Genomic DNA, 25,325 nt, shown 5'->3' on the forward strand with positions numbered 1-25,325 from the left:
TGGAAATAGGTGGCAAGGAATTTTTTAGTCCATTAAATAGTGATGACCAAGCTAAGGTGTGGATCCTCTAATAATTGGCAGTAGTGATATATACTGAAATACTGAAAAGAAAAGTATATTTCCAGCACCACAACTTTAGTTTAAAGCAAGAGTGAGCTCCAATAAGGCCACTTTTTTATAATGAAGCTGAATGGCCCTATTAATCTTCATTTTCAAAGCACATACACAAATTAAAAAAGGGCAAGTTGCTAATTAGTGCACTACATAATCAAACTGAAAATATGTATTAACTCAGCCATCAATTGTGTTTTCAAGTCCATTAAAAAAAGATATTTCAGAGTTTGAATCAAGCCCACTATTGTGACTTGTCACAATCACAGATTGTTATAATTTACTGTTATAGTATAGTAAAAAAAATAGTATACTCTGTGTAGACTATGAGCCCTATAACTATCTTTACCCCAGGATAAGCTATAAAGCTAGGTCAAGGCAGGGCGATGTGTCAGGCAGAACGCAACCCAAATAACAAGATGGGTCAAACGCACAAGAAGGAAATTAGAGAAAAGGAGAGTAACGTCTCTCCACATGGATATCCATTTTATTCCATCTATTAGCACTTTTTACTGCAGTTAATAAGACATACCGCATAAAATTGGTAACTGTGGTATCATACTTTGTGTTCAATCTTCAATCATCCCTATGTACCTACTTCTCTGAGACTCTTGGCCATATGAATACAACATAAAGATAGTGATCTCATTTGGTTCACTGTTACCCCCATTTGTCAGGTGAATTTTCAGATCAAATATGGTTCACACTAGAAAATCCCCAGTGTCTATACGACATGGCAGATATTGATTAATAAACATGCACATCAACACAAACGCAAAATAACATAACAAGTCAATGTTATATTTAATAGAGTTGGAATTTTGATTCTTAGTTTTCATCTTCAGCTTTTTCACTGGTCAATGCTTGCTCCATCAGTGTTTTAGTCAGTGACACATTTCCACGTGTGTATGTGAGAAATATTTAGAATGATTTCTTATTAGAAACCTGAATCACATCCAATGACAAAAATGTTATAATCAGTATGAAAATGTATTATGATTCAAAATAATGACGTAAAGCCCACTACAATCCATCTACTCTGATAAATGTACTTGAAGCTCTGTTGAAACAATGGCATTGTGTTAGCACAAAAGTAACGAAAAGTCCTGTTATATATTAAAGAACGGCAGATCATTCCAGGGTTCTATTCTGGCTCACAGAAAATGAACATGTGCTTGCAATTGCCTCCTTTCTCTAAGGTACATATAGACTAAGTTTGTAAGAAGCCGAGCCTACACATTTAGAAAAAATGCAGGAAAGATTATGATAATCTAAACAATTCAACAGCCCCCAGGGAGTCAGCTGTAGCCAATAGAACATATTGCTCACAGCTGTGCTGAAATGGCCATCAGTAAGCCTCACAGCACTTTAATTATACTTCAATTAAAGATAATTGAATTTTTATTTACATGACTGCTTACTTGTTGAATTACCTTTATTAATGGGGTATAAGGGAAATTAAAATTTCACACAAATAAAATGAGTTTATATACACCATTTCTTTCTCGAATATTGAAGTTAAAATAATACAATTTGTTACATTTTAATGTGAACAATGAATCCAGTCTTTAATGCTACCTCTTGCAAATGAGCAGGCGCCACCCAGTAACAAAACAGTCCTAACATGTTTTAACATGTCTTTTATAACAAAGTAATTTTTTTTTTTATTTGTCAGTAGAGCAACAGTATTTTCCTATTGATCTTTATACACGATGTGAACAGACTGCTGAGATGGGGTACATGTTTTTGTGTGTTTCAGCAATTTATACCATTTCCCATAAATGGGAAATTCGCATTTGGTAATTTTTTTGCAAAACCTTTTTTTCTGCTTGTGTTTTTTATGTCCATGAAAAATTCAATCATTATTGATAAAGATATTTTAAGGGGATTTCTGTAGTAGCTAGAAAGTTATATTTTTCACATTTTCACTACATTTCAGGAGTTTGGAATTCCACTGCATGAAACATAGCGACACATTATGAATAATACTAATTAACTCAATTTGTCTAACACTGCCATTTTACGTAATTACTGTGCAATAAAATTGCCTAAAGATTAAAAGGCATCATTTAAAAAGTAGACAAAGTAAGCATTTACAATACAGGTCTGAAATGTTCAGGAGCCTATCTCTTTCCATTTACACCTATGCTGCACGGAATTTATTGAAGTGTAGTGAAATCAGTTTGCCAAAAGACAGGGAAATTTATTTTCAAAAGAGGGAAGCAATAGTTATTTGGCTGAAAAAAAAGAACTTTCAGCCCTCAGGCTATATTTCACAGAGATGGTCATATGGCTGTGCTTGTTGCAATCAGTGAACTCAAATTATGCATAATTTGCTCTCCACGGTTTTGAGTCCGAGATCACAAAGTCAAGAATAATTACTACAAAAATGGGGGCTTATATATGTACCTTGGGACATTTAACATGTAGATATAACACATGGAAAAAGGACCTACAATTACTGGGAAATGACTTAAGTGCACTTTATTGTTTGGCTTAAAGGCATAAAGATTAACAGTGACTAATAGCAGGAACTCCAAAAAGGAGTCCAGCCTTTATGTTTAAGGAATGCATTGTATGAAATTTAGTCTTCCATTACAAATTCTCATGCATGGGTCAAACTGATTTTTGAGATTATAATACAAATGCTCTAGATTGTAAACTTGTGAGCAGGGCCCATGCATTCCGTTAGCTGCAATGGTGATCATTTCCACTTTGCATCAAAATTGCATTTTATAATGAACCCTTTAAGTGTCTCAAACAAGTTATAGTAAACCCTATTAGCTTTTTAAAATCAGTTTAAATGGGAACTGTTGCTGTCACAACCTTTAGTATTTTTCTCATGACATTAGGTGAGTTCTTCTTATTATTACATATAGACTGCTTGTTTTAATGTGCGCATGGGTTACGTGGGTTTAGTTAGTACATAGAATCGTAAAATGTCAGTTTGGGAATGCTGACAAATCTGCTTTAATAAATCTCTGGATACAATTATAGTGTTATACTGTGACCTGACTGACCCATTATATACTTTGTTTCAGCCTGTTTTCTGTTACTGATCTTGTAATGCCTGCCCTGACATTTTGGTCGCACCTTGGTAGCTGCCATAACCTTAAATGGTTCTCTGTTTTACTCCTTGAGGATTTCTTCCATGTCCCGGCAGTCACATGAATTTGTGAGTTGTCACCTTGGGGAGTGTGGCTATAACAGATGCCTGACGTGTCAGAAAGGCCATTTTTATTTTATTATATATGTTCTGCATAACTGTCCCTTGCAGCAGCTTTAAGAATTAAGGACAGAGACATCAGCAGACAAAATCTGTAAAGACAAAATGATGGCAAAAAACAGTAGTAACATAAAAGTAAATGCATTTGCACTTATTAAGGCTATTAGTGCTTTTTACGCCAGCTACGCTTGCATTTAATATATTGCCTGCATATTGACCAAAACAAATAACAGAAATGATAAAACAAGTGCAGAACTGTTTTTTGTTTCTTCATCTGCCAAGACATTGAAAAAGGCAGCTTATCACTTTGTTCTTATCTCTGAGTCCCTGCCCTTGCCAACACTTTAGATAAGGCAAGTTCACACATTCCACACAGTGCTATGAATTATTGCCAAAGCTTATAATGCAGGACATAAACTATTTTCTCCTGAATTTTTGGACTATTGCCTTAAACCAATTTACTTGTATTATGCTGAACAGACATTGTTGCTGAGACATGCACAATTGCAATTTAATAGCTGTTTTATAAACGTAGGTAGAAGAGTAAAACTAAGTTTTAAAAAATAAAAAAATAGAACTCCCATCATCTACTGTCTATAAAACAGGAATATTGGCCTCTAATATGATCCAGTTTATTATAACCGTGTCCAGGTTACCCCTGAAGAATTATGTTTCCTGAGAAAGTAAGAAAATATTGCCTAATACTTTTTGATGAAATGATTGATGTATTCCAAATATAGTATATTTATTTTCATTATTATGGACACTCATTTGTCCAGTGTTTGTTTTCCCAAACAAAAAAAAATGAGACAGTATCTTTTACCTGACCTTTGTACCTACTTCCTGACCCAGCTGGTGAAAAAATCATGAAAGGTAACAGCTGAAGAGCGCTGATTTGTCCTTGGAGCCTATAGAAAGTCTCCAAAACTACAATCCGAAGTCACCTACATCACAAGTTGTTTGGAAGGGTTTCAAGAAAAAAAGCCTCTACTCTCTTCCAAAAACAAACTGTATCTGTTTGCCAGACACTATTAGAACTTCAAATGGGATCAGGTTCTATGGCCACATGAAACCTTCTTGGTAATAAACACAAGAGGTGGGTTTGGCACACACAGAGAGGTAGCCATATAGAAAAGCACCCCATGTCCACAGTTAAATATGATGATGGCTCTTTAATGTTTTGGGGCTGTTTTTCTGCCAGACAACATGGACATTTTGTTAGGATAAATGGCATCATTGACTTTATCAAATTGCAACAGATATTAAATCTGGCTGCCTCTGCCAGAAAGCTTAAATGGGCACTGGTTGGATCTTCCAGCAGGACAATGTTTCAAAACATGCATCAAAATCAACACACAATGATTTACTGATCATAAAACCCAGGGCACTGGGATGGTCCTATTATTGAAAATGTGTGGGGTGAACTGAAGAAGAGAGTCCACCGGCATCAACCTAGACATTCTAAAGATCTGGAAAGATTCTGTATGGAGTAATGGTGGCAGATCCCTAACCATGTATGATCCAACCTCATCAGGCATTATTGAAGAAGATTGAGACCTGTTATCTTGGCAAAGGGAGGTAGCACAAAGTATTGACTAAAAGGGTGTCAATTATTGTGTCACACATATATTTAACATTTTTTCTTTTTTTTGTGATAAACCTGTGTTGTGTGTACAATTGTTTGACATCCGTGAAAGCAGAGTATCATTGAAAAGTTTAAACAATAAAGACAATGTTTCACAATGTTGCTCATATTTACCAAGGGTGCCAATATTAGTGGGGTGCACTCTATATTTTATTGTTACAATTCCTGGATTTGCCATGGCTGATCTAAAAAAAAAAGACCTTGTAGTTTAGCCCTCTGAGTTTCCTTTAGTTTGGACTTCTAGACATGGGTTCCTCCTTCACCCATTTCAGTTCCAGATGAGTAAACAATGTATTTCAAAGCATTCCAGAGCCTAGTCATGTGGCAAGCTCACAATGAATCAAGGAACCACAGGGAAAAAAGTACCTTACTGGGATATACACTTTCAATTTGGTGAATCTAACCATTAGATTTAACATAAAATCGCTTACAGTGTTTTTATGATGATTATCGATGCTTATGTTCTAAACCCCAAAATACCTATGATTATTGTTGGAGACAAAACAGCAAACCGTAGCAGCATTTTAAAAGGTCAAGCATTTCCAGCACTATGTTTCTTATTTGGTTAAATAACTCAAATCTTTAGCCTTCAAGGTGTGGATCCGTGGCCAGACATAGCACACTACATCACCATGATAGTTGTACTTGCACAACAGCTGGAAAACTTCTTGTTAGCTGCCTCTTGTTTAAAATATATTGCTTTAACATCCTGAGATCCTGCTCTAGAGGAAATAACATGACAGCTGACTAACCCTATGATTTCCCCCACTTGTTAGGGCCACCTTTCTTAGAAACTTTTTGTACTTTTTATTCCTCGCATTGTATTGGAGAGCCACTAATGGAAACAAGAGCATACAAAAACATTTCCCAACATTAAGGTGATAGAAATAACATTAGGATTAAAATAGCAAAATATTAAAATGTGTCGCTAATCTAGGGCAAATGCTTTGCAAGTAACAATGTGACTGTATTTTACTACCCATAGTAAAAAAAAAAACAATTCTGTATACATTTTAACAAGTAAGACTAAAAATGTATCCTGACTTATAAGCAACGGTGATATAACTTTATGGTGAGTCCGTGTCACTTTCTTCTGTAAGAGTACCTTAAACAAATGCGAGACTTGGTCAGCTACTTAAGCTGCTAATATGGCAGTGCCAACCTTTAGCGAGGGTAATCACGTGCTTCTCTAGAAAAGTTCTTTAAAAAGACATTTAACCACCAGGTGAATCGCAAAGGCTGCAGTGCCTCAGACACCTAATGAAATGGAAAAATGGGCAGGGTGCAAAAGACTGTAAAATTGCATTTGACTCAATATAATAATAATATAATAAAATAATAATAACAATAATAATTAATAATAATAATGAAAACTACATAATGAACACAACAGCATGTAATGGTTAACAGAGGATTGTGCTCAACTTCCACACACCCAGTATTAAGTAGGAAATGAATGCACTTTTAGAGTGTAAGCTCACAAGCAGGGCCGCCATAAGACTACCAATCTTGCCAGGAACTTTGTAGTAAAGTGTCACAAGGCTAGACTGGAATCTCACAGGGTCATCGGCCCTTGTTGTACCTGTATACGTATCTGTTTTAACAAAGAAATTATAAATAATAATGTTCTTTACATGATAAAAATGTTCATACAATTTAAATACAATGCATCTAATCCTAGCAGCAAAGCGACACATCTTCTATTTCCTATCACACTTTCCAAATTCAATCCCAGAGAGGGGGAAAGCAAAATCTTAGTTTGCCAGCGTTCACCCCTCCCCCATATGTGGACACTTCTAGCGCAATCTAATCAGCGGTTATCAGCAATGTGTGTAATCTTGTGATTGAGAGGTGTTAGGTGGAGTACTGTAAATCTCCTCTCATTGCTTTCTCGGCTTTCTAGATCACCATCCCCCAAGCCTGCAAGCCACAGTACTTGTTTTGGTCACGTGAGGGGGGTTGCTGCAGCCAATCACGGCAGACCCCAGCACCCTTCCTATTTTCTTTTCTCTCTTCCCAGCCGGGGGTACGCGAGGGGGGCGAAGTTTGCTCACCGGACTCGCACGGTTTATCTTGTTGGGCGCAAGTTTCAGAAACTTTCGGTTCATGCGGTTTGTGCTGCGCTCCCAGCAGTGAGAGGCATGCGAGGGGTCCGGGTTGGATCAGGCAGGGTGTGCTGGTAGAGCTGGAGTTCACGCTTCTGGTGCTTTCCCTCCCTTCATCTGGAATTTGGCTGCGCTAAGGGATTAAGGCGATCCACGTTTAGTAAATGTCGCGGTGCGGCCGGCCGTCTTTGGGAATGCTACTTCTGCTGCTTGTCCCGGTTGTACTGGGAGTTACGGGCTTGGTGGAGGGTATGAGGACAGATCCCTGCCCGGTTCACTGTCGTTGCCTCGGGGATCTATTGGACTGCAGCCGTGGGGACCTGGAGCACGTACCGGAGAACCTCCCGGGATGGCTTGTGCAGCTGTAAGTAACGACGTGGCTAAGGGTTATAGGAGTTGCAGCCCAGGTATTTGATCTGGGCAAACGGGGCACTATAAACGATTACAAAAGTGCGATTTTATTACATGATACATTGTTGTGATTTTTTTTTTTTTTACTATTTTCACATGTGCTTTGAGTAAATATTTTGCAGCAGTGATTTTTATTTTGTTTTGGTGAACTTGTTGGTAACTTTGTTTTTTGTTTCGCATTGTTTTTTCTTTGTTATGGACTTTTGTGGTTCTGCATCAGCTTAATGAAATCAGAAGGCATGTGGCAGGCCTTGCTGGGAGTGGGAGTCCAGTTGTGATTTCTGTAGCCCTCACTGGGATTTGCAGTGAATTAGAATATACTATAGGTTTGTCCTCTAAAAGTTGTTTCAGTTCTTAACTTCACCGTCCATTTTAAAGGCTCGTCCCAAAATAAAATTCTACTACCACAGGAGATTGGCTGGCCCCCTATAATGTATAGTTAAATCAGTGAGAGCTAAAGCCATTCCTTCAGTGTGCCTCACCTATTAAATCATACATTATGCAGTACCAGCTGAGCCATTCTTTCTTGAGGATTATTTTTAGTATTTTAAAATATATAATTCTCAGATTATGGTGTTTCTTTCCCTTTTTACTGTATGTAATCTAGATGACAAATTTTATAGAAGCAACATGCCACAGATTAAACATGTTATAGTTTTAAATGTCAAAGTATGTAGCATAGTAATGGAAGAATATAACTATGCATTTTAACCTCCTAAAATGGTTTGTTTTTGTCTGTATCCGTTTTATTTTTTCAATTTCCAGCCTATTTAGTAGGTTGGGTAGGTGGAATAGGTTTGGTAGACAGTGTTCATGACAGCGTAAAGATACATAATTAAGTTTGTGTATTCGTCACATCAGCTTTTAAGGAAGTTAATGTGTACTATTTATTTCACTCATTACCCCATGATTACTGGGATGATTACAATTCACAGCAGTGCATTGTTTAATCAAAAAGAACTGTAAATGAAGTTGGGTATTGTACTTTATCAGGCTTTACTGTGACACCAAACTATTACTTCTCACCCTTAAATCTGACTTTTGTTCTACCCCTTTCTTGTGTGGCGGGGGCCTTTCTTACTCCTTTAGCGCTCAGCAGGTTAGTTTGGGAAGAAGAGCACACAATTCAATTGCAGATCACTTTAATTTAAATCTCTATACACTTCTTCTGGCCCTCTTAATTATGTGACCACATTGAGTGTGCTGGGTAACAAAGAGGGTTTCCCTCATTAGCACAGCAGGATCTAGCTTTGTTATGCTCTGCAAAAAAGGTAAACAGAATTTAATGGGTAGGCATTGTTTAAGATATTGAAAAGATGTGGAATCAACAAGACATCTTTTTCAGACCGCAATGCTTCACATTAGAACATAGAATGTGTTGTAAAATGTTGTTACCATACATGGTTTTGGGTAACTTCGATTTGATGTCCAAGTTCTTTGGGACCAGATAGATAGATATATATAGATATAGATATATATATATATATTTTACAATGAATAACTTTCATACGCCCACCTTATAATTTGTTCCTGGAATCTTATGGATATAACAATGTTTTTACTTCACACAGCAAACTATGAGGTCATCATCGCACTTTTCAGTGATCAAATATTAGGCAACCAGGTTTATGCCAATTGAGTGTGGCTTTTATTGAATGTTTTATGTTGCGAGCCCTTCAATAGGCGTTTTATGTTGTTCCTGGATCACCTTCTGATTTCTTTAGAGCCCGCATGCCTTACTTTGTGTGGGGGAGGGTGCAGTTACCTAGTCTTACTCTATGGAGAGCTCAGTGTCTGGAATGCACCATTTCAGATTTATGTTTTTCCTCCAGTGGAACACAAGCAGTTTTAAACAATTAAATGGACCTTTGAGTTATTTAAACATCAGCTATGTTTTCTCTGGTCACTTTTATATTTAAAAAGTTGCAAATGTTTTCAAACTCCAGCACGGTTTTTGTTTTTCTCCCTTTCAGAAGTGTTTTTTTTCTAATGAGGGAACAATACCTGGAAAAAAAAAAGTCGTGAGAACCTGAGTTGCATTAATTAAATTGGAAGATACCACAAATTGCAATACCATAAGCTAAAAATGGCTACCAAAATTGTGGTAATCAGGATTTCATTTGCATTGTCCCCCAAGTGCCTTACCTAGTTCCTGTTCCTCATGCTGCAAAACATTGTGCTGAGCACTGGGATATGATATGACATCATAAGGTTGCTTAGAATGGGACTATGGCAATCTGAGTACATTCTGAGTACAGGTATCACTAGTTTAAGGGACCCTGTTAAGAAGAGGCTCGACAATTTCCCCAACAGCTTCATTGAGCTCTGGCCCTCTTGGAAAGCCAATTGCTCAATGTATGGATCAGAGGCAGCAACCTTTTCAAGCCTTCTGCCTTGGACTTATATAGTTATATAATATTACAATATTATAAAATTATTTTGATTAAAGCTTTCATTAATTAAAAATAAGTTTTTAAAATAAGATTAAAAAAAAAGGTTCAGGTTTGCTAAAATATTGCTACTCTCGCTTTCAAACAACCTCCCCCCCAAAAAAATTAACAATAATAATGGATATATATATATATCCATTTTAACGCATGAGTTATTTAATAATTGACCTGGGTTCTTTAGTTTGATTCAGTGTTTAAAATGTACTTTTCTTATATTCAGCAGTCCAGTTTCTTTAGACTTCTTAAATTTACAATTGTCTTAGCGAACCTACATTTTTACTCCTTTTTATTGCATTTACCAAATATAGCTAAAAGGTTTAAAGTTAAACTATGCAGGAAGGCTTTCAATTAGTTGTGGCTAATTCTTTTCAATTACCTCATCTGGTGGTCATGCTGACTTATTCATGAGCGAATATCTGTTGACAACATATGGAATTGAGTATTTGAGAGGTACATTGCTTTCTGTGATAAAGCAATAGGAAAATCAGAACCTTTTCCTTTTAAAATCTAAAATGTATTCCTTATTTAATACTATTACAACTTTTTATATTGCTTGTGAGTGAGTAGTATATATATATATATATTTCTTGAGTGTTATGTAGGTCTTGAACTATATCAGTAATATAGGTGGGTGAAGACTAAAATGTTGTTTATTGGGTGAGATTCACAAACATGATAGCAATTTATTAAGCTGCATAGACACTTTTGTATTAAATAAACAGATTTCTTCGAAGTGTAGAATTATTTCTGTTCTTTTCAAGTTAACATTCCTCACATTCATTGAGGAGAGCTGCATCTGTGTAAACAAACTGTGAATTCAAGACAGAAACCCTACTGTGTTTACTCAATTAACATCTGTGACATTTGGCCCTAAAATCTTGGGACTACATATTGGTAGGTGTTAGTAACACATGTGGTTAGGTTGTTTGAACTAACATGGTTCATTTCAGCCTGGAAATAAGTGTTAATAGATTCTGGTAACTTATTATATTTTTTAAAGTAAAACCTCCAATCTTTTTGCCTAAACCAATATAATGAATATTTTAACACTGCATTTTCTTAGGATTGTGTTTCGCAAGCCAACAGCATAGTGAGACACCAGTAAGCCTATGTTCTCAGATGTGATCCCATGTATCCCACATCTCAAAGCTCTTTAATAAAACTCATGTGGTGTTTGGTACTGGATAGAAAAATTACTTGTGTAGCAGGTATTTTAGATTTCAAAATGGTCTTGCTTAAGGGATGCATTTTTTTCCCTCTAAACTATGTAACAGCTAAATACAATTTTGGGAAAACTAGTTTCAGCCTAAAACATTTCATGGACTGTTAAAGTAATTATTTTCATAAAATGTAGGTTTTTTTGTAACTTGTGGATTTATCTCTTGCCAATGCAGTATATTGTTCTTTGAGAGCAACAGTTGTTTGCAGTCAACTCATACCGTCAAGAATTTTTTCTTATATTCTTACATCTTCTCATATTGACTCGCCTTGGGTGATCTGCTTTTTGGTTTCTACCGTGTTTGTTGGAATATTCAAATAACATAGAGCCTTTATTTTATACGGCTGAGCATTCCTTCTGTGTGTGGTTTTGCTAAAGTATCGTACAAAATGCAGTTTTATTTCTTCAGTGTTAAAAATGCCCAAGTCTGCTTGATGTATAATGCATGTTGTTATGCTTGTGGCCGAATTGATAGATTCCAGATGGGATGGGGGATTATGCTTTGAGTGAAAGTGTCTGGCTCCACTGTGGTGATCAAGAACAAGGCATGGGTAACTTAAGTCATTTTCCAGCATCAGCCTTTGTGTGTCAAGACAGTAAGACTTGAGTATACTAATGTAATATATACATTGTCGATCGCAGAGCTTACATGCTGTGATATTTTGCCATTGCAAAGGGTTAAAACATCCATCTCTTTTTTTTTTTTCTTTTCTTCTCCACATAGCCTGGAAAGTTTGTATCTAATGTTTTCAACTATGTTCTGCGTTCCCCTATCTCCTTAATGCAATCAGTTTAAACACTTATTTTGAAATTGGGTTTCTGGTTTAGCTAAAATTAAATTTCCATGCTTGTACTTTCTCGTTCTCTGGGGATTAGAGAAATATTGAGAGAGCATGTTACAGAATGACCAACCAAATCAATGTAGCAATTTCACTATTAATGCAAACTACCTAATAAAATGCAAGTCATGTTTTAGGAGTATCGGTTAAGGGGCATTTTAATTCGAACCTCCTTTTTTAAAAAAAAAAAAAAAAAAAATGCTTTATAGGTATTTTTTTAGTGTATTTGCATCTGGAGTTAAATGCTTTTGAATATCCGCTTCCCTAACACAGTGCATTATTAGACATGTTCAGATTATACACTGCTATGTAATGATTAAGTAACCAACTGTGTACAATAGGGCTATCTCATGCAAGCTTTATTAAGTGTTAAGTATTTTTGCCTTAATGATCTCTTTACGTTGATAACTTTTATGTTTAGTGCGATATTCCTTTTGCTTTTTAATGTTTAAGGCGTTATTTCTGTGTTAACAATACTTGTCTGACTGTAGTGGTAGGATCTCTTCTTTCAGACACCGTGAATGTGAACTCCTGTACATTTTTAATACTGAATCTACACTGTGTGAAGGAGTTTGGCGCGTGTGCTGTAATTTCTCAAGGCAACTGTGTGTACACCCTGGAGTAAGGCCATTATTGCTTGTGTGAATTGAGCCAATCGTTTGTTGGCTCCTATAGGAAACCATCACTACTAATAGTGCCAATGCACAGAGATTTAACTGGCCGTTGCAAAATGTTTTCATGGTGACCAAGAAGACCCTGTTGGATCCAGGACTGCAACAAAGCTGTGTAACATACACCATTCACTCCTTTTGCATGGTCTTGAGTGCTCCCTTGACCTGTAGATAACATCTCAATAAATCTTTAGTGCTTAACATAGTGTGACTGTCAGCACACCTCTGTTGTTCCAGTGAATAAAAACAAACAGTGGGCCCTTGAAAGCTATTAGGTTTACAGCTAATGCATTTAAGCTGTATAGCCTGGTTTCCTCACTTATTTATTATGCTTTTTTGGATAACGAAGTACATTCTATAGTGGAGCATCTAACAAATGTTGGGCATTTAAGGATAGGACAGACATCCTTTTGGGAGAGGACAATTGCTAACTATATATTCATGCTTTTAGAGGAAATTTGTAACAAGTTAGTTTTCTGTTTTTCTTTTGTTACTTGTACCTCCTGCAGTAAGTATAATAGGTATATTGCCGGTGGATTTGCTAGTAAACGTATAGATCGGAAGAAATTACCGTAGTATTGTATCTTGCCTGCCTCTGCAATACAAACCCAATGCGTGTAATGCTGTTTGTACTATGGTAAGACTAGAGGGCCAGCAAAGTCTTTGTTGTTGTTTAGTGGTATGATGAGAATTAAAACGATGTTGATGTGTAAATGTGTTTTATAGTGTGCCTTGCTTTTAAATGGCAAAGAATGCAGCATTTTACCTTGTTGCACAAGCATGTAGTAGACTTCACAGCTTCTACAGGTCACATGACATTAGTCTTGTAACCTGATACTGAAAAAGCAAGTCAAGAAATCAAGAGGCTTATGTTGGGGGTGCTTGAGAAACATATATTCTTATAGCATACATAGTTATTCCTAACAACAAACCATGCTGTCCGGCCAGATTATTTCTTTAGCAACCAGTTCTACAGCATCTCGATTGTGGATACAGTTTTTTAAGTGAAAAAATCCTTCTTTGCAGTCCTTTTGAAAGCTAGTGATCTAGGGGTTATTATAAAGCAATGCTGTGTACATCAAAGGAATATGATCTTGCCATGAAACTTTGTGACATTTAACATATATATATATATATATATATGTTATAATATCTAGTATAGTCCCTGTATGGCATATGGGAAAGTTTTCTAATTAAGTTAAAGGTTTCACTACTGTACAATTGAAGGACATTGGATGTCCATGCTGTCCCAATGAATCATTGGAGTTGTAGTTCAGTAATGTCATACTTTGTACCTGTTGGCTACATTTGGTCCCTTGCTATTACTTGTTTAGGCATTCCTCGAAGTGTAAGATTTGCACAAAAAACATTCTAACCAATCATTGTAGTCTGTCATTCTGGCCCTTGCATAAAATCCAGCAGGTGTGGCAAGAATATACCCTTTTTACATTAACAATGTTATATTGTAGTCTAGTATGCCCTTATACCCATTTCTTTGTTTGGATACAATACATAATATTCTCAGGAATAGTACATGACCATGTCTTTATTTTTTTTTTTATTTTAGGGACTTGAGCCATAATAAACTATCTTCAATCAAAGCCAGCTCCTTGAGCCACCTCCACAATCTTCGAGAACTGTAAGTTTTATTTCTTCCATAATTATATCAACTCCAATCCTAAATGTAAATGTATCAGTTCACTTTTTATTTTCAATATTTAACTTCATTTTTTTTCTTCTTTGAAACAGGCGACTAAATCGTAACGAGCTAAGAATCATCCCTGATCTAGGTCCTCTGTCTGCAAATATAACTCTATTATCACTGTAAGTACCTTTCATCTTGCATTCTATAAAGTAATTTTTTTCAAGACGCTGATGATTTCCCTGCCTGTTTTGTGTATTTATAAACTGGCCAAACATTGATCATGGTTTAACTTTATTTCCTATATTTGGTACAAAATCGGGCCTATGTCAGACTTTCCCGGCTGGCCTAATCAGGATGATGACTTAATACATGTCAACACCACTTAATATTTGTGCAAGATGAGGTCCATCTGGGTTTTGCCATTTCATATAGTACTTATAGAGTTTTGTTGCCTCTTCTTTTAACAGCTCCTCTAATATAGAAGGAAAATATATGCGAAGTGCAGTACAGTTGTTAGATGGAATTTATATTGGTCACAAATTAATCTCTGCAAAAGAAATATAACTGTTATTGACAAGTGAATATATACTTAAATGATTCTGTTTGCTTTAAATGTAGATGAGTTTTTTGTTTTGCTAAGCCTAGCATACATTAGAAAGTAGTACTAAGATAGTTATATGGGATTTTTACATGATGGGACTACTTTTTGCATTAAGGATGATTTAACTGTTGGCTCTAACCAAAGGGATACCAAAGAAATCTATTATGTTCCTTGCGTATGATTTCTCTGACAAGCGGTATTCATTGTAAAGGTGAATCTAATTAGCCTGTGTAACTGTACTTTTATAGCTGCCGCACCGTTTACTAAATGATTTTCCTAATGGTTGTCTGAAATCTCTAAACTAGTAATTATGTGCATGGTACAGAAGCAGTCTTTTGGGGCAAAAAAGGAGAAAGGTCACTGATTCCACTGAATCTTGTAGCTTTTAGCAAAAGGAACGGAACCTGTAATACTTGGTACTTCTGTCTTATTAAATAGTTTTGGTTGGGACAGTATGTTTTGAAACAGCAGGTAGCAGCTGCTGAGCTATCATTTTTATGTAGCTTTTTTTGCACCGTTGAAGCTACACAATTTACTTCTGTCTGGTAGTTGTATAGATTTTTTTTAATTGTGCAGAACAGCAGTGTGTGATATCCTGCAGCAGAAACCCAGCACATTCCACAGTTACAGACAAAACATTATATAGTGCTACTAGGAGGGTTTTTAAACCAAGTTGCTCAACCTTAACGAGCCAGGTGCACATAACTTCTTTTAAAAAAAAAAAAAAAAAAAAAAAAAAAACACACGTCAAGAAATAAGCAAGTCTTTATTAACTTAGAAAAAAAGCAATTTATCACGCAGACACTCTGTCTTTATATATTAGTAATTTTCCGATTTATATTATAGGGGGCGTAATCTAAATTATGACTAAGTCAGTTACTCTTTTTTTGATGACGGAAGAAGGTTACATATATAAACATACATTTTTATAAATGTTGTTAGCTTACAGGTTACTGCCATAAGCTCGTTTTTGTAGAATAGCTTAGTGTCTTTTTGTGTACACAAAATAGGTTTTGGATGTTACGTTATTGGAACTCAAATGGGGTCTCGATGTCGTAGATACGTTTTGTTAGGGACTGGAATTATATTGAAGAATCTTCTAAAAGATATCTTTGCTTACATAGAGGAGAAAAAGGTTAGCATTTTCATTTTCTTGGGGGACATTATGTCATATTAATGTTATGTAATAGAGCACCCATTATCCATTTAGCTAAGAGAAATGGCTGTTTTTTTTTTTATGAAAAGCTGTACACAAAGGCGTCACTGTATGCTTGTCTGAAATCTCACTGAGCACATTTAGGCTGCAGTTTAGAGGGTGTGCAGTACAGGAAATTGCTGGCTGCTGCTGTAAAAGGCCACACTGCTAAAGGGTACTTTAGCACACGAGTGATTTATGGTTTTACCATTTTGTAAGTAATTATGTTTTTAATAAACCACTGTTTGTGCCTTGTCGCTTAAAACGGCACCTGCAACATTTGTCAGATGATGCTATAATTATATTTTTCTAAAAATAGAGATTTTAGGCAACATAAGTAAACAAAACAAACAAAAAAAAAAAACATGGGGTGCTTCATAAAGCAGAATTCAAGGCTTTTAAAAACAGTGTTTTTTCTCTTTCTAATGTACTGGAACTATACCTTATCCACATGCTAATAGCGAAGATCTCCTTTATTTTCATTTACGCAGGCAGGATAAATGTATTTGGACTTGCCAAAAACATAACAGAAGACGTTGTACGTTTTATCTATTTGTTCAAGGCTAACTTATTTTTCTTGAGGTTAATATCGCATTAAGTAGACCATGCCTTCCAGACCTTGTGATGTGTACTTTGGCATTTCAGCCCGTATTGGTTGAAACGAGAACAAGCACGCGTTCGTTTGCTCATTAAATGGTTGTTTTTTGTTTTTCAGAACAAACAACAAGATTGATGTAATTCTGCCTGAGCACTTGAAGCCGTACCAGTCCTTAGAAACCCTGGATTTGAGTAACAATCTTATTACTGAGCTAAAAACGGCTTCCTTCCCTGCACTTAAGCTCAAATACTTGTAAGTAACTTTTAACGTGGTGCACTATTGCCAGTAAGGCACGTTTTTGATATGCGAAATGTTCTTGATATATTTATATAGCGCCTACTTTGCGAGTAAACTTTTCTTTCTTTCATTGTCAGGTATATAAACCGAAATCTCATTAAATCCATGGAGTCTGGCACATTTGATAATTTATCTCCTACATTACAAGTCTTGAAACTCAATAAGAACCGTATCAGCCATATACCTCCAAAGATGTTCAAGCTGTCTAATTTACAACACCTGTAAGTGATGCTTGTTACTGCTATGAATACACGATTTTATTTTACTGTAGTCCTTGGGGCAAAGTTAGTTTATGAGCAAGGCAGAGCTGCTTCCAGCATCTCTCAGATTTTAATTCATGTACATTAACAGCTTCACAAATTTTGCTTTTTTAAAAAAAAAAAAAATGTTGATATAACTTTACTAAAATATATTATTACTTTATTCCCCCACCCACAGAGAGCTAAATCGGAACCGGATGCGGAGTATTGATGGGCTAGCTTTCCAAGGCCTCAGTGCCCTGAAATCTTTGGCTATACAGAGGAATGGAATCACAAGGCTAATGGATGGAGCTTTCTGGGGCCTAAGTAATATGGAAGTCCTGTAAGTTTATTTCATTTTGGAAAGAATTTGGTGTTCTCTTAGGGTTTGCTTTCTAGAGCAGGTCAGCATGCTGTCATGCAGCTCGATCACCTAGTTCTTTAAAACGGCAACGGTCTCACGCTTGACTTAAAGGCCTATTTACTAGTGACCATGTCTGAAAATGTTTTATTTTTGGGGGGGATGGGAAATAGGGCCATAATTTTAGGAATTTACCAACGTGTCTAGTTTGGCATATGCACATGACATTCACACATCTGTCAAAGCAAATTTATCATGATTGATACATGTATCTATTGGTATGTTTTATATCATCTTTTATTTTTATTATACTTGTTGTAATCAATATATATCTGTGATTGCTTTTATTAAAATATTCGAGATGTTTTGACTTATTTATTTTTTTTGTGTGTAGGCAGCTGGACCATAACAACCTCACAGAGATTAGTAGAGGGTGGTTGTATGGTTTGCTTATGTTGCAGCACCTCCATCTTGGCCAGAATGCCATCAACAAGATCAGCCCTGATGCCTGGGAGTTTTGCCAAAAACTTAGTGAGCTGTAAGTTGCTTTTATTTAGTTCCAGTTCTTACTTGAATGATTCATGCCAAAACACGAGTTTCTTACCACAGAACTTTGTAACGTTTTTATTACTCTGTTACCAGGGTGACAACTTTTAGAATAAGAGAAAAAAAAGATAATCATTATGTGCATTGTTGATTATCGTGATTTGTTGTTGCTTTTTTTTAAGAATTTAATGGTCTAAAAGTGGACTTTTGGAATGTTCTTTTTTTAATTTCACAAAAGTACTTGTTTTTAACATATTTTTAACATTTTTGAAATTTACAGAGATTTAACCTACAATCAGCTGACAAGATTAGAAGAGTCCAGTTTTATGGGCTTGAGTCTGCTTGGTCAGCTACTAATAGGAAACAACCAGATTAGTTATATTGCTGATGGTGCTTTTCACGGACTTTCCAGCCTTAGCATATTGTAAGTTTTTTGTTTTTCCTGGTTTTGTTTTGTTTTGTTTCATGCTGAGCAGTTGTCTTCAATTACTCTGTAGAATAGTATCACAGTATCAAGTTTAACCTGATAAACCTCTGTTCCTCTATTCTCTTTTGTAATTTATAGTAGTGCCAAAAGATAGAGGGGGGGGATGGGATGGGTTCATGAAAGTTCAAAATACAAATGTGAGGAGCATGGTTCCTTCCCCCAGGGATGCCCCAGGGTTTAAAACCAGAGGATGTCCTATTCATAAAGGGTCATCAAAGGGCAGATATAAGACTGAGTGTTAGTTGTTATCATGGCCCCAAGTTATGCAAGTATATCCTCGGTAAATAGAAAGCCATGCATTTAAAAGTCAGAAGGGCTATTTAGGAAAACTCATATTCATTTATTAAATTTGTGCGTTTAATCTGACTAATGTTTTTGTATTAAACAGGGATCTCAAATATAATGAAATTTCATGGACAATTGAAGACATGAATGGTGCCTTTTCTGGACTTGAAAGGCTTAAAAAATTGTAAGTATAGTAGTAGTAGTCAGATGCATGTGTACAGAATTAAGCATTCGACCAGTAATTAAATTGTTTATTGGAATTTTATTTATTTATTTTTTAGGATGCTTCAAAGTAATAGGATAAGGTCGATCACCAAAAAGGCATTTTCTTGGCTGGATGGACTTGAGTACTTGTAAGTAATTGGTTTTGCTTAGAATTATTGCTATTTGTAACAGCATGATATAATACACCATCGAATTACATTGGCTTATTAAATATTTCCTTAATACATGACAAACTTTCATGAATATTTTTTGGCAAGCTTTCTCTACTCATTTTAAACACAGATTGCTTTTATTGCTTTCATTACTACAAATGATGAGAATAATTTAATAGTAATATTTTTGTAATATCTATAAAACTGAGTGATGTCTCCAGCGTTACTAACTTTTTAAAAAAATGATTTAACTTTGCAGAGACCTGAGTAACAACGCTATTGTATCAATGCAGGGAAATGCATTTTCTCACATGAAAAAGCTTCAAAAGCTGTAAGTATACCCAAATCTTATGATACTTTAATAAGAGTGTGTAGGTGGCTTTCCTCATGACTACTTTTTTTTATAATACACATTGGCATTTATGTTGGTAAGGTGCACAAATAAGATTCTCTTCCATAAGAAATTAACTGTACCATCTAGTATGCTAATTAAACCTAAGCAGTTTGTAATTGCTTTATATATCATGGGCATTAAACCCTTTTCACTTTGTTCCATCAGTCTATTAGGTCATGCTTTTATGTCACATGACGTGTCCCTGCCAAAAATTCTATTTATCTGATGTTACTATCCTCTATCCATACCTTGGTACCTACCATTAAATCTGTTCCCACACCTTTTCATCATGTCATTATGGGAATCTCCATACCAGAGGTAATTGTTATGTCCTCTGGCAGAGCTTTGTTGCATTAAGACTGATTCATTACTATGTTGAATGGAAGAAAGCTGGGGCCAGGGGACCATTTTCAATTTACATAACCAGCACTATTATCTGGAAGAGAATGCTATCAGTGAGAATAAATAGAAGGTTTCCTGGTCACGATTTTCTAAAATTATGTATAGATTTTTCTTTTGTCTGATACTGTAAACTTCCAAATACCTTTTCTCAGAAGTCTCGATACTTAACTAATACAAGGTTTTTGTACTGCTTTCAACAGACATTTGAACACTTCAAGTCTTTTGTGCGATTGTCAATTGAAATGGCTTCCTCAGTGGTTGGCAGAAAATAACTTTCAGCCATTTGTGAATGCAAGCTGTGCGCATCCACAGGGACTCAAGGGCAGGAGTATCTTCTCTGTCAGCCTCGAGGGGTTTGTTTGTGGTAAGTTTTGAAGATCCATGTTTTAATGATGACCAAATCAACTGGTTGTATTTCAAACTACTTCGATTGGGCACTATATAAAACGTTTTTTTATATAATGAACATCAGTCTAGATATGCTTTTTTTTCCCCTTGTGTTTGGTGGTTAGCTTTATCATATTACCAAAAATTGCAATATTTTGCAGTTTAACTGTGGTGACATTGGCAATATCACTAGCAAACCCAAAAGTTGTAGAGGCTTAACTGTGGTATAGGACTGTGCCAATGGTAAATTAAACCTGCTTGTCTTACTTTAAGAAATGTGCACTGTATCAATCTAAATATACCAACCAGAAACAGATCTATATTAAATTTACTGAATTAGACCGGTTTCGTGTTTGTGTGCGGTTTACATTTTCTTATTTTGTTTTTACTTATCAAATTTCCCAACGTTAAAGTTGTTTGTTTCTGACCTTGGGTTTTTTTTCCAATCCATAGATGATTTTCCAAAACCCCAGATCACCGTGCAGCCAGAAACTCAGTCTGCAATTAAAGGTTCCAATGTGACTTTTATCTGCTCAGCAGCCAGTAGTAGCGATTCCCCAATGTCCTTTGCATGGAAAAAAGACAATGAGCTTTTGAATGATGCTGATATTGAAAACTATGCTCACATGAGGACGCAAGGTGGAGAGGTGATGGAGTACACTACAATTTTGAAGCTTCAGAATGTGGAGTTTACCAGTGAAGGAAAATATCAGTGTGTCATTTCCAACCATTTTGGTACTTCATACTCCGTCAAAGCCAAGCTTACAGTGAATAGTATGTATTTTTTTTCTATTCTTTTTCATGTTGGTGTAGAAGTCTTCAGGCATAAGCATTATTTGTATTTGTAATATGTTGTTCAGTCATTTGCAATGCAAAGCTAATAAACGTAATAGCAGAAGAAGGTTTACTTGTTTACTATTTTTTTTTCTAATTTTTTTTTCTTTTTTTTCTTATCCAGTGCTTCCTTCATTCACAAAGACCCCAATAGATCTCACCATTCGTGCTGGCTCAACTGCTCGATTAGAATGTGCTGCAGTTGGCCACCCAGTACCACAGATAGCATGGCAAAAAAACGGTGGAACTGACTTTCCAGCGGCTCGTGAGCGCAGAATGCATGTGATGCCAGAAGATGACGTGTTTTTTATTGTGAATGTTAAAATTGGTGACACCGGAGTATACAGTTGTACTGCTCAGAACAGTGCAGGTAGCATTTCAGCTAATGCTACTTTGACTGTACTAGGTGAGAATCCTTGATGTTATGCTGTAATATTCTTCCCAGATTTACAGGGCTTGGTGGAATTTCTCTAGGCTGTGTCTTTATTGGACGACTAAAATAACTTTTAACTTTCTGGCATTTTATATTTTAAAGTTTGTTTTGTTTTAAAACTTGCTCTGCCTAATTTGATAAGTCAGGGAATTAATGGTATAGTTTGACCTGGCTCTTCACAGATCCAGTGTAGTCTTTTAGACCTTGTAAGTGTAGTTTCTGTTGTGAAAAGATTTACAGTTTTAGTATTATTCTAAATGCAACAGCTTACACAATACTTGGTTTGATATCATAGCGTACGCAAGCCTTGCTTTAGACCTTAGGGTACTAGAAATATGCATGAGACGTATCTTCTGTAAAGGCACATGTAATGCCAATGCTTACAATATGTATATTTTTAACATTTCAGAAACTCCATCTTTCGTGCGTCCATTAGTGGACAGAACTGTTTCAAAAGGGGAAACTACAGTTTTACAATGCATCGCTGGTGGAAGCCCTGTACCAAAAGTGAACTGGACAAAGGACGATAGTCCATTAGTTATAACAGAGAGGCACTTCTTTGCAGCTGGAAATCAGCTTCTTATCATTGTGGATACAGACTTTGATGATGCAGGAAAATATACATGTGAAATGTCCAATATACTTGGAACAGAAAGAGGGAATATCCATCTGTCTGTTATTCCTAACCCAACATGTGATTCTCCTGTGAATGCCACACCGTCAGAGGATGATGGATGGGCTACAGTTGGCGTGGTGATCATAGCAGTGGTTTGCTGTGTGGTGGGAACCTCCCTCGTGTGGGTGGTCATTATATACCACACAAGAAGAAAAAACGAGGATTGCAGCGTTACTAACACAGGTGAGTAAGCCAAAGTCTAGCCTAGAAAAAAATAAAATCTTGTTCTAACAACTTTGTGCCTGACCTGCAACATGTTGGATTCCTTTGAGTGCCAGTATTTTTAAAGATTTGAATAAAATAGTGATATAGTGACTAGCCCAAATAATGTGACAGCAAAGCATTTCAATACTATGAAAGTTTACTTTTCTCATAGAAGTTTAATCTAAAATGAATCTTAATTTAATTATTTATCATGCCAGTCATTGATTTATTTCTCATAATTTCTAATGATTATTTTTTTTTTTTCTTGCAGATGAGACCAACCTACCTGTGGACACCCCGAGCTATTTATCTTCTCAAGGAACGCTGGCTGAAAGACAAGATTGTTATGTTACTTCCGAAAACGGAAGCCATCAATTCATATCATCGAGTAGTTATTTCTTACAGCAACGAGATGGAAATGGTATGGATTTTTGCATTTCTTTAGGTTTCTGCTATAAATGTAATTATTCACGTCATTGTTTAATGTGAGACGTTTTTATATAAATGAATTTAGTATCTTTACTATCACTTGATAGATGCTATAAGGGAATGCAAAATGTTTACAAAGCCTGTGTGCTCACAGGCCTTGATTTACATTCGTAAGGGCCCATGGAACAAAAGATGACCCCCCCTATTGCTTAGGCAAGCCGTTGGTGAACTAGTAAACCTTTGTTTTCATGTTACTCCTTAAATTATATTCTAGGCATATTTTTAATTGAGTAGATGAAACTTTTTTTTCTCGCCATCTAAAAAACTGTGGGTCATCTATTTGTCTGTTTTTGTAGGAGTCTGCCATTTGGATAATGGAAGTGAGACTGATTTGGATGCTGCATCAGATCCACTATTATTTCACTACATGGGGGCACCTGGACCTTTATATGTAAAAGGAAATGTTTATGACTGTGACCCATGTGAAGCCTATCATTCCGGTAAGTGACTGTACAACTAAGTGATTTCTGTAAAAAAAAAATTGTTTCATTTGAAATGAGGTTTATTTGACTTAATGAATCTTTGATTTAAAGGCTATACCGTGGATCAAAGAGCTCCAAGTACAAATGCATACGACTCAGAGTATGCCCAGCGACATGAAGATTCTTTCAACAAGACCAGATGTCATGGACTGCATCTTTTGGGCGATAGATTTGTTGGCGCAATGTGCAGCCAGAATGAAGATGTTCAAATAAAACCAGATTCAGATACTTGCCTGTGTGGCCAGAAAAATACCTCTGAGCAGGCAAACACCATGGCATTCAGTTCATATATGGGTAAGTACCGCTAGTCATTATGATCTTATTATTCTAAAATGTACCTATTCACTGTTCTATTTTGTAAACTTAATTTACTTTATTTCCATACCTAAATAGTTTGTGTTTGGGGAGTGGGGTTTAATGACACCCAAACAAACTTTTTAAAAGATTGCATGTGAGTTGGCAAAATTTATATATACATATTAGTGTATTCACTATTTGGAAATTCAAACTATACATAGTGGGTAAAATGAGTCATTTAAATCCTTTTACGAACGTACGGCATTTATTCCAACAAGATAAAAAAAAAAAGACCTGAAAGTTTTGGGTTCTTTTCCACTGAATCTTTTTTTTTTGTTTTGTGCAGGAACGTTTGGGAAATCGTTGTGGAAACCCCAGCTCGATTCATTTCCAGGATATGTACAACCAATGGTCTACCAGTTTTCATCTCAGAATACCTCATTGGACATAAAGCCAGGGACCGTTAACAGAGATGAACAAAACATGATCCTTCCTGATGAAACTGGATTATTATTCCCAAAACAGTCTTTGGAAGGTTACAGGACTTCTGCATTTCATTGCTATGAGTTGGACACATAGCAATATGTTCTTTTTGTGAAACCAAATACATGAGTTTACATTCTACCTCATATACCTTGCTACAAAAAAGACTGTTTAATTGTGTATGAAATATAGCTGCAACAGCTATCGACATAAAGTTGTATGGGATATCTGAAGTTACCGGCATGGAAAATCCATTCATGTACACATTTTTCTACTCGCTTTAGTTCTTTGTCTTGTTCAGATGAGTATTGTTTGTAATTTAAAATGTAAATAGTAATAATTATTTTTGTATTTTTATATTGTCAGAATTTCTATGTGAAAGGAGTACTAAAGTATACTGCTTAAATTACAGAGCTCACGATTGCCCTGAATGTTGGCATTTTTCATTTGCACAATAAGTGGAATAAAATATTGCTGCCAAATAATAGATATATGGTGAAATTGCTTTTGCTTGGGGGGGGGGAAGCTTTCTATATGTCTCAAAGCTAGGTAGTATGGAATTCCACCAGCTTGCTCATATGCTAGCTATAAACGATGCATAGGTTTAATCGGCGTATTTAGCTTGCTTGGCTGAGGTCAAAGATATATATATATATATATATATATATATATATATATATATATATATATATATATATATATATATATATATATATATATATATATATATATATATATATAGGTCCTACAACATGAACGTTTCCTGCTGTCGTCATAGCTATTGGTATTGGTCGATAATCTCGTTAGTGTAGGACTTCCAAGTCATACTTACCACACTTAGTTTGTTTTTTTTGTTTTTTTTTTCCCGGTTGAGCTACTTTCAACATTATAAAGAGGTTACAGGTATAGAGCACTTGGATAATGGCTTTCGTAGAC

The 25,325-nt window shown here is 35.8% G+C and overlaps 1 protein-coding gene across 1 annotated transcript; it reads left to right on the forward strand.

The window, feature by feature from the left end:
* Nucleotides 1-7,037: 7,037 nt before the first annotated feature.
* Nucleotides 7,038-24,876, forward strand: LRIG3 (leucine rich repeats and immunoglobulin like domains 3). The gene is made up of 19 exons (XM_053463018.1): nucleotides 7,038-7,451; nucleotides 14,245-14,316; nucleotides 14,427-14,501; nucleotides 16,834-16,968; nucleotides 17,091-17,234; nucleotides 17,452-17,595; nucleotides 18,008-18,151; nucleotides 18,440-18,583; nucleotides 19,035-19,115; nucleotides 19,213-19,284; nucleotides 19,568-19,639; nucleotides 20,305-20,468; nucleotides 20,945-21,265; nucleotides 21,450-21,731; nucleotides 22,168-22,617; nucleotides 22,910-23,059; nucleotides 23,424-23,567; nucleotides 23,661-23,903; nucleotides 24,253-24,876. The coding sequence occupies exons 1-19, from the start codon at nucleotides 7,252-7,254 to the stop codon at nucleotides 24,483-24,485; spliced, it is 3,270 nt and encodes a 1,089-aa protein (XP_053318993.1). The 5' UTR covers nucleotides 7,038-7,251; the 3' UTR covers nucleotides 24,486-24,876.
* The last annotated feature ends 449 nt before the right edge of the window (nucleotides 24,877-25,325 follow it).

The sequence above is a fragment of the Spea bombifrons genome, chromosome 4, assembly GCF_027358695.1.
Source record: "Spea bombifrons isolate aSpeBom1 chromosome 4, aSpeBom1.2.pri, whole genome shotgun sequence".
Lineage (NCBI taxonomy): Eukaryota > Metazoa > Chordata > Amphibia > Anura > Pelobatidae > Spea > Spea bombifrons.

Excerpts from the sequence above, each read along its gene's own strand:
- LRIG3 (XM_053463018.1), top strand. The coding sequence starts at position 7,252 with ATGTCGCGGTGCGGCCGGCCGTCTTTGGGAATGCTACTTCTGCTGCTT. Across the intron at positions 7,452-14,244 it reads CCGGGATGGCTTGTGCAGCT|GGACTTGAGCCATAATAAAC; the intron begins GTAAGTAACGAC and ends TTTTTATTTTAG. Across the intron at positions 19,116-19,212 it reads CTTGAAAGGCTTAAAAAATT|GATGCTTCAAAGTAATAGGA; the intron begins GTAAGTATAGTA and ends TTTATTTTTTAG.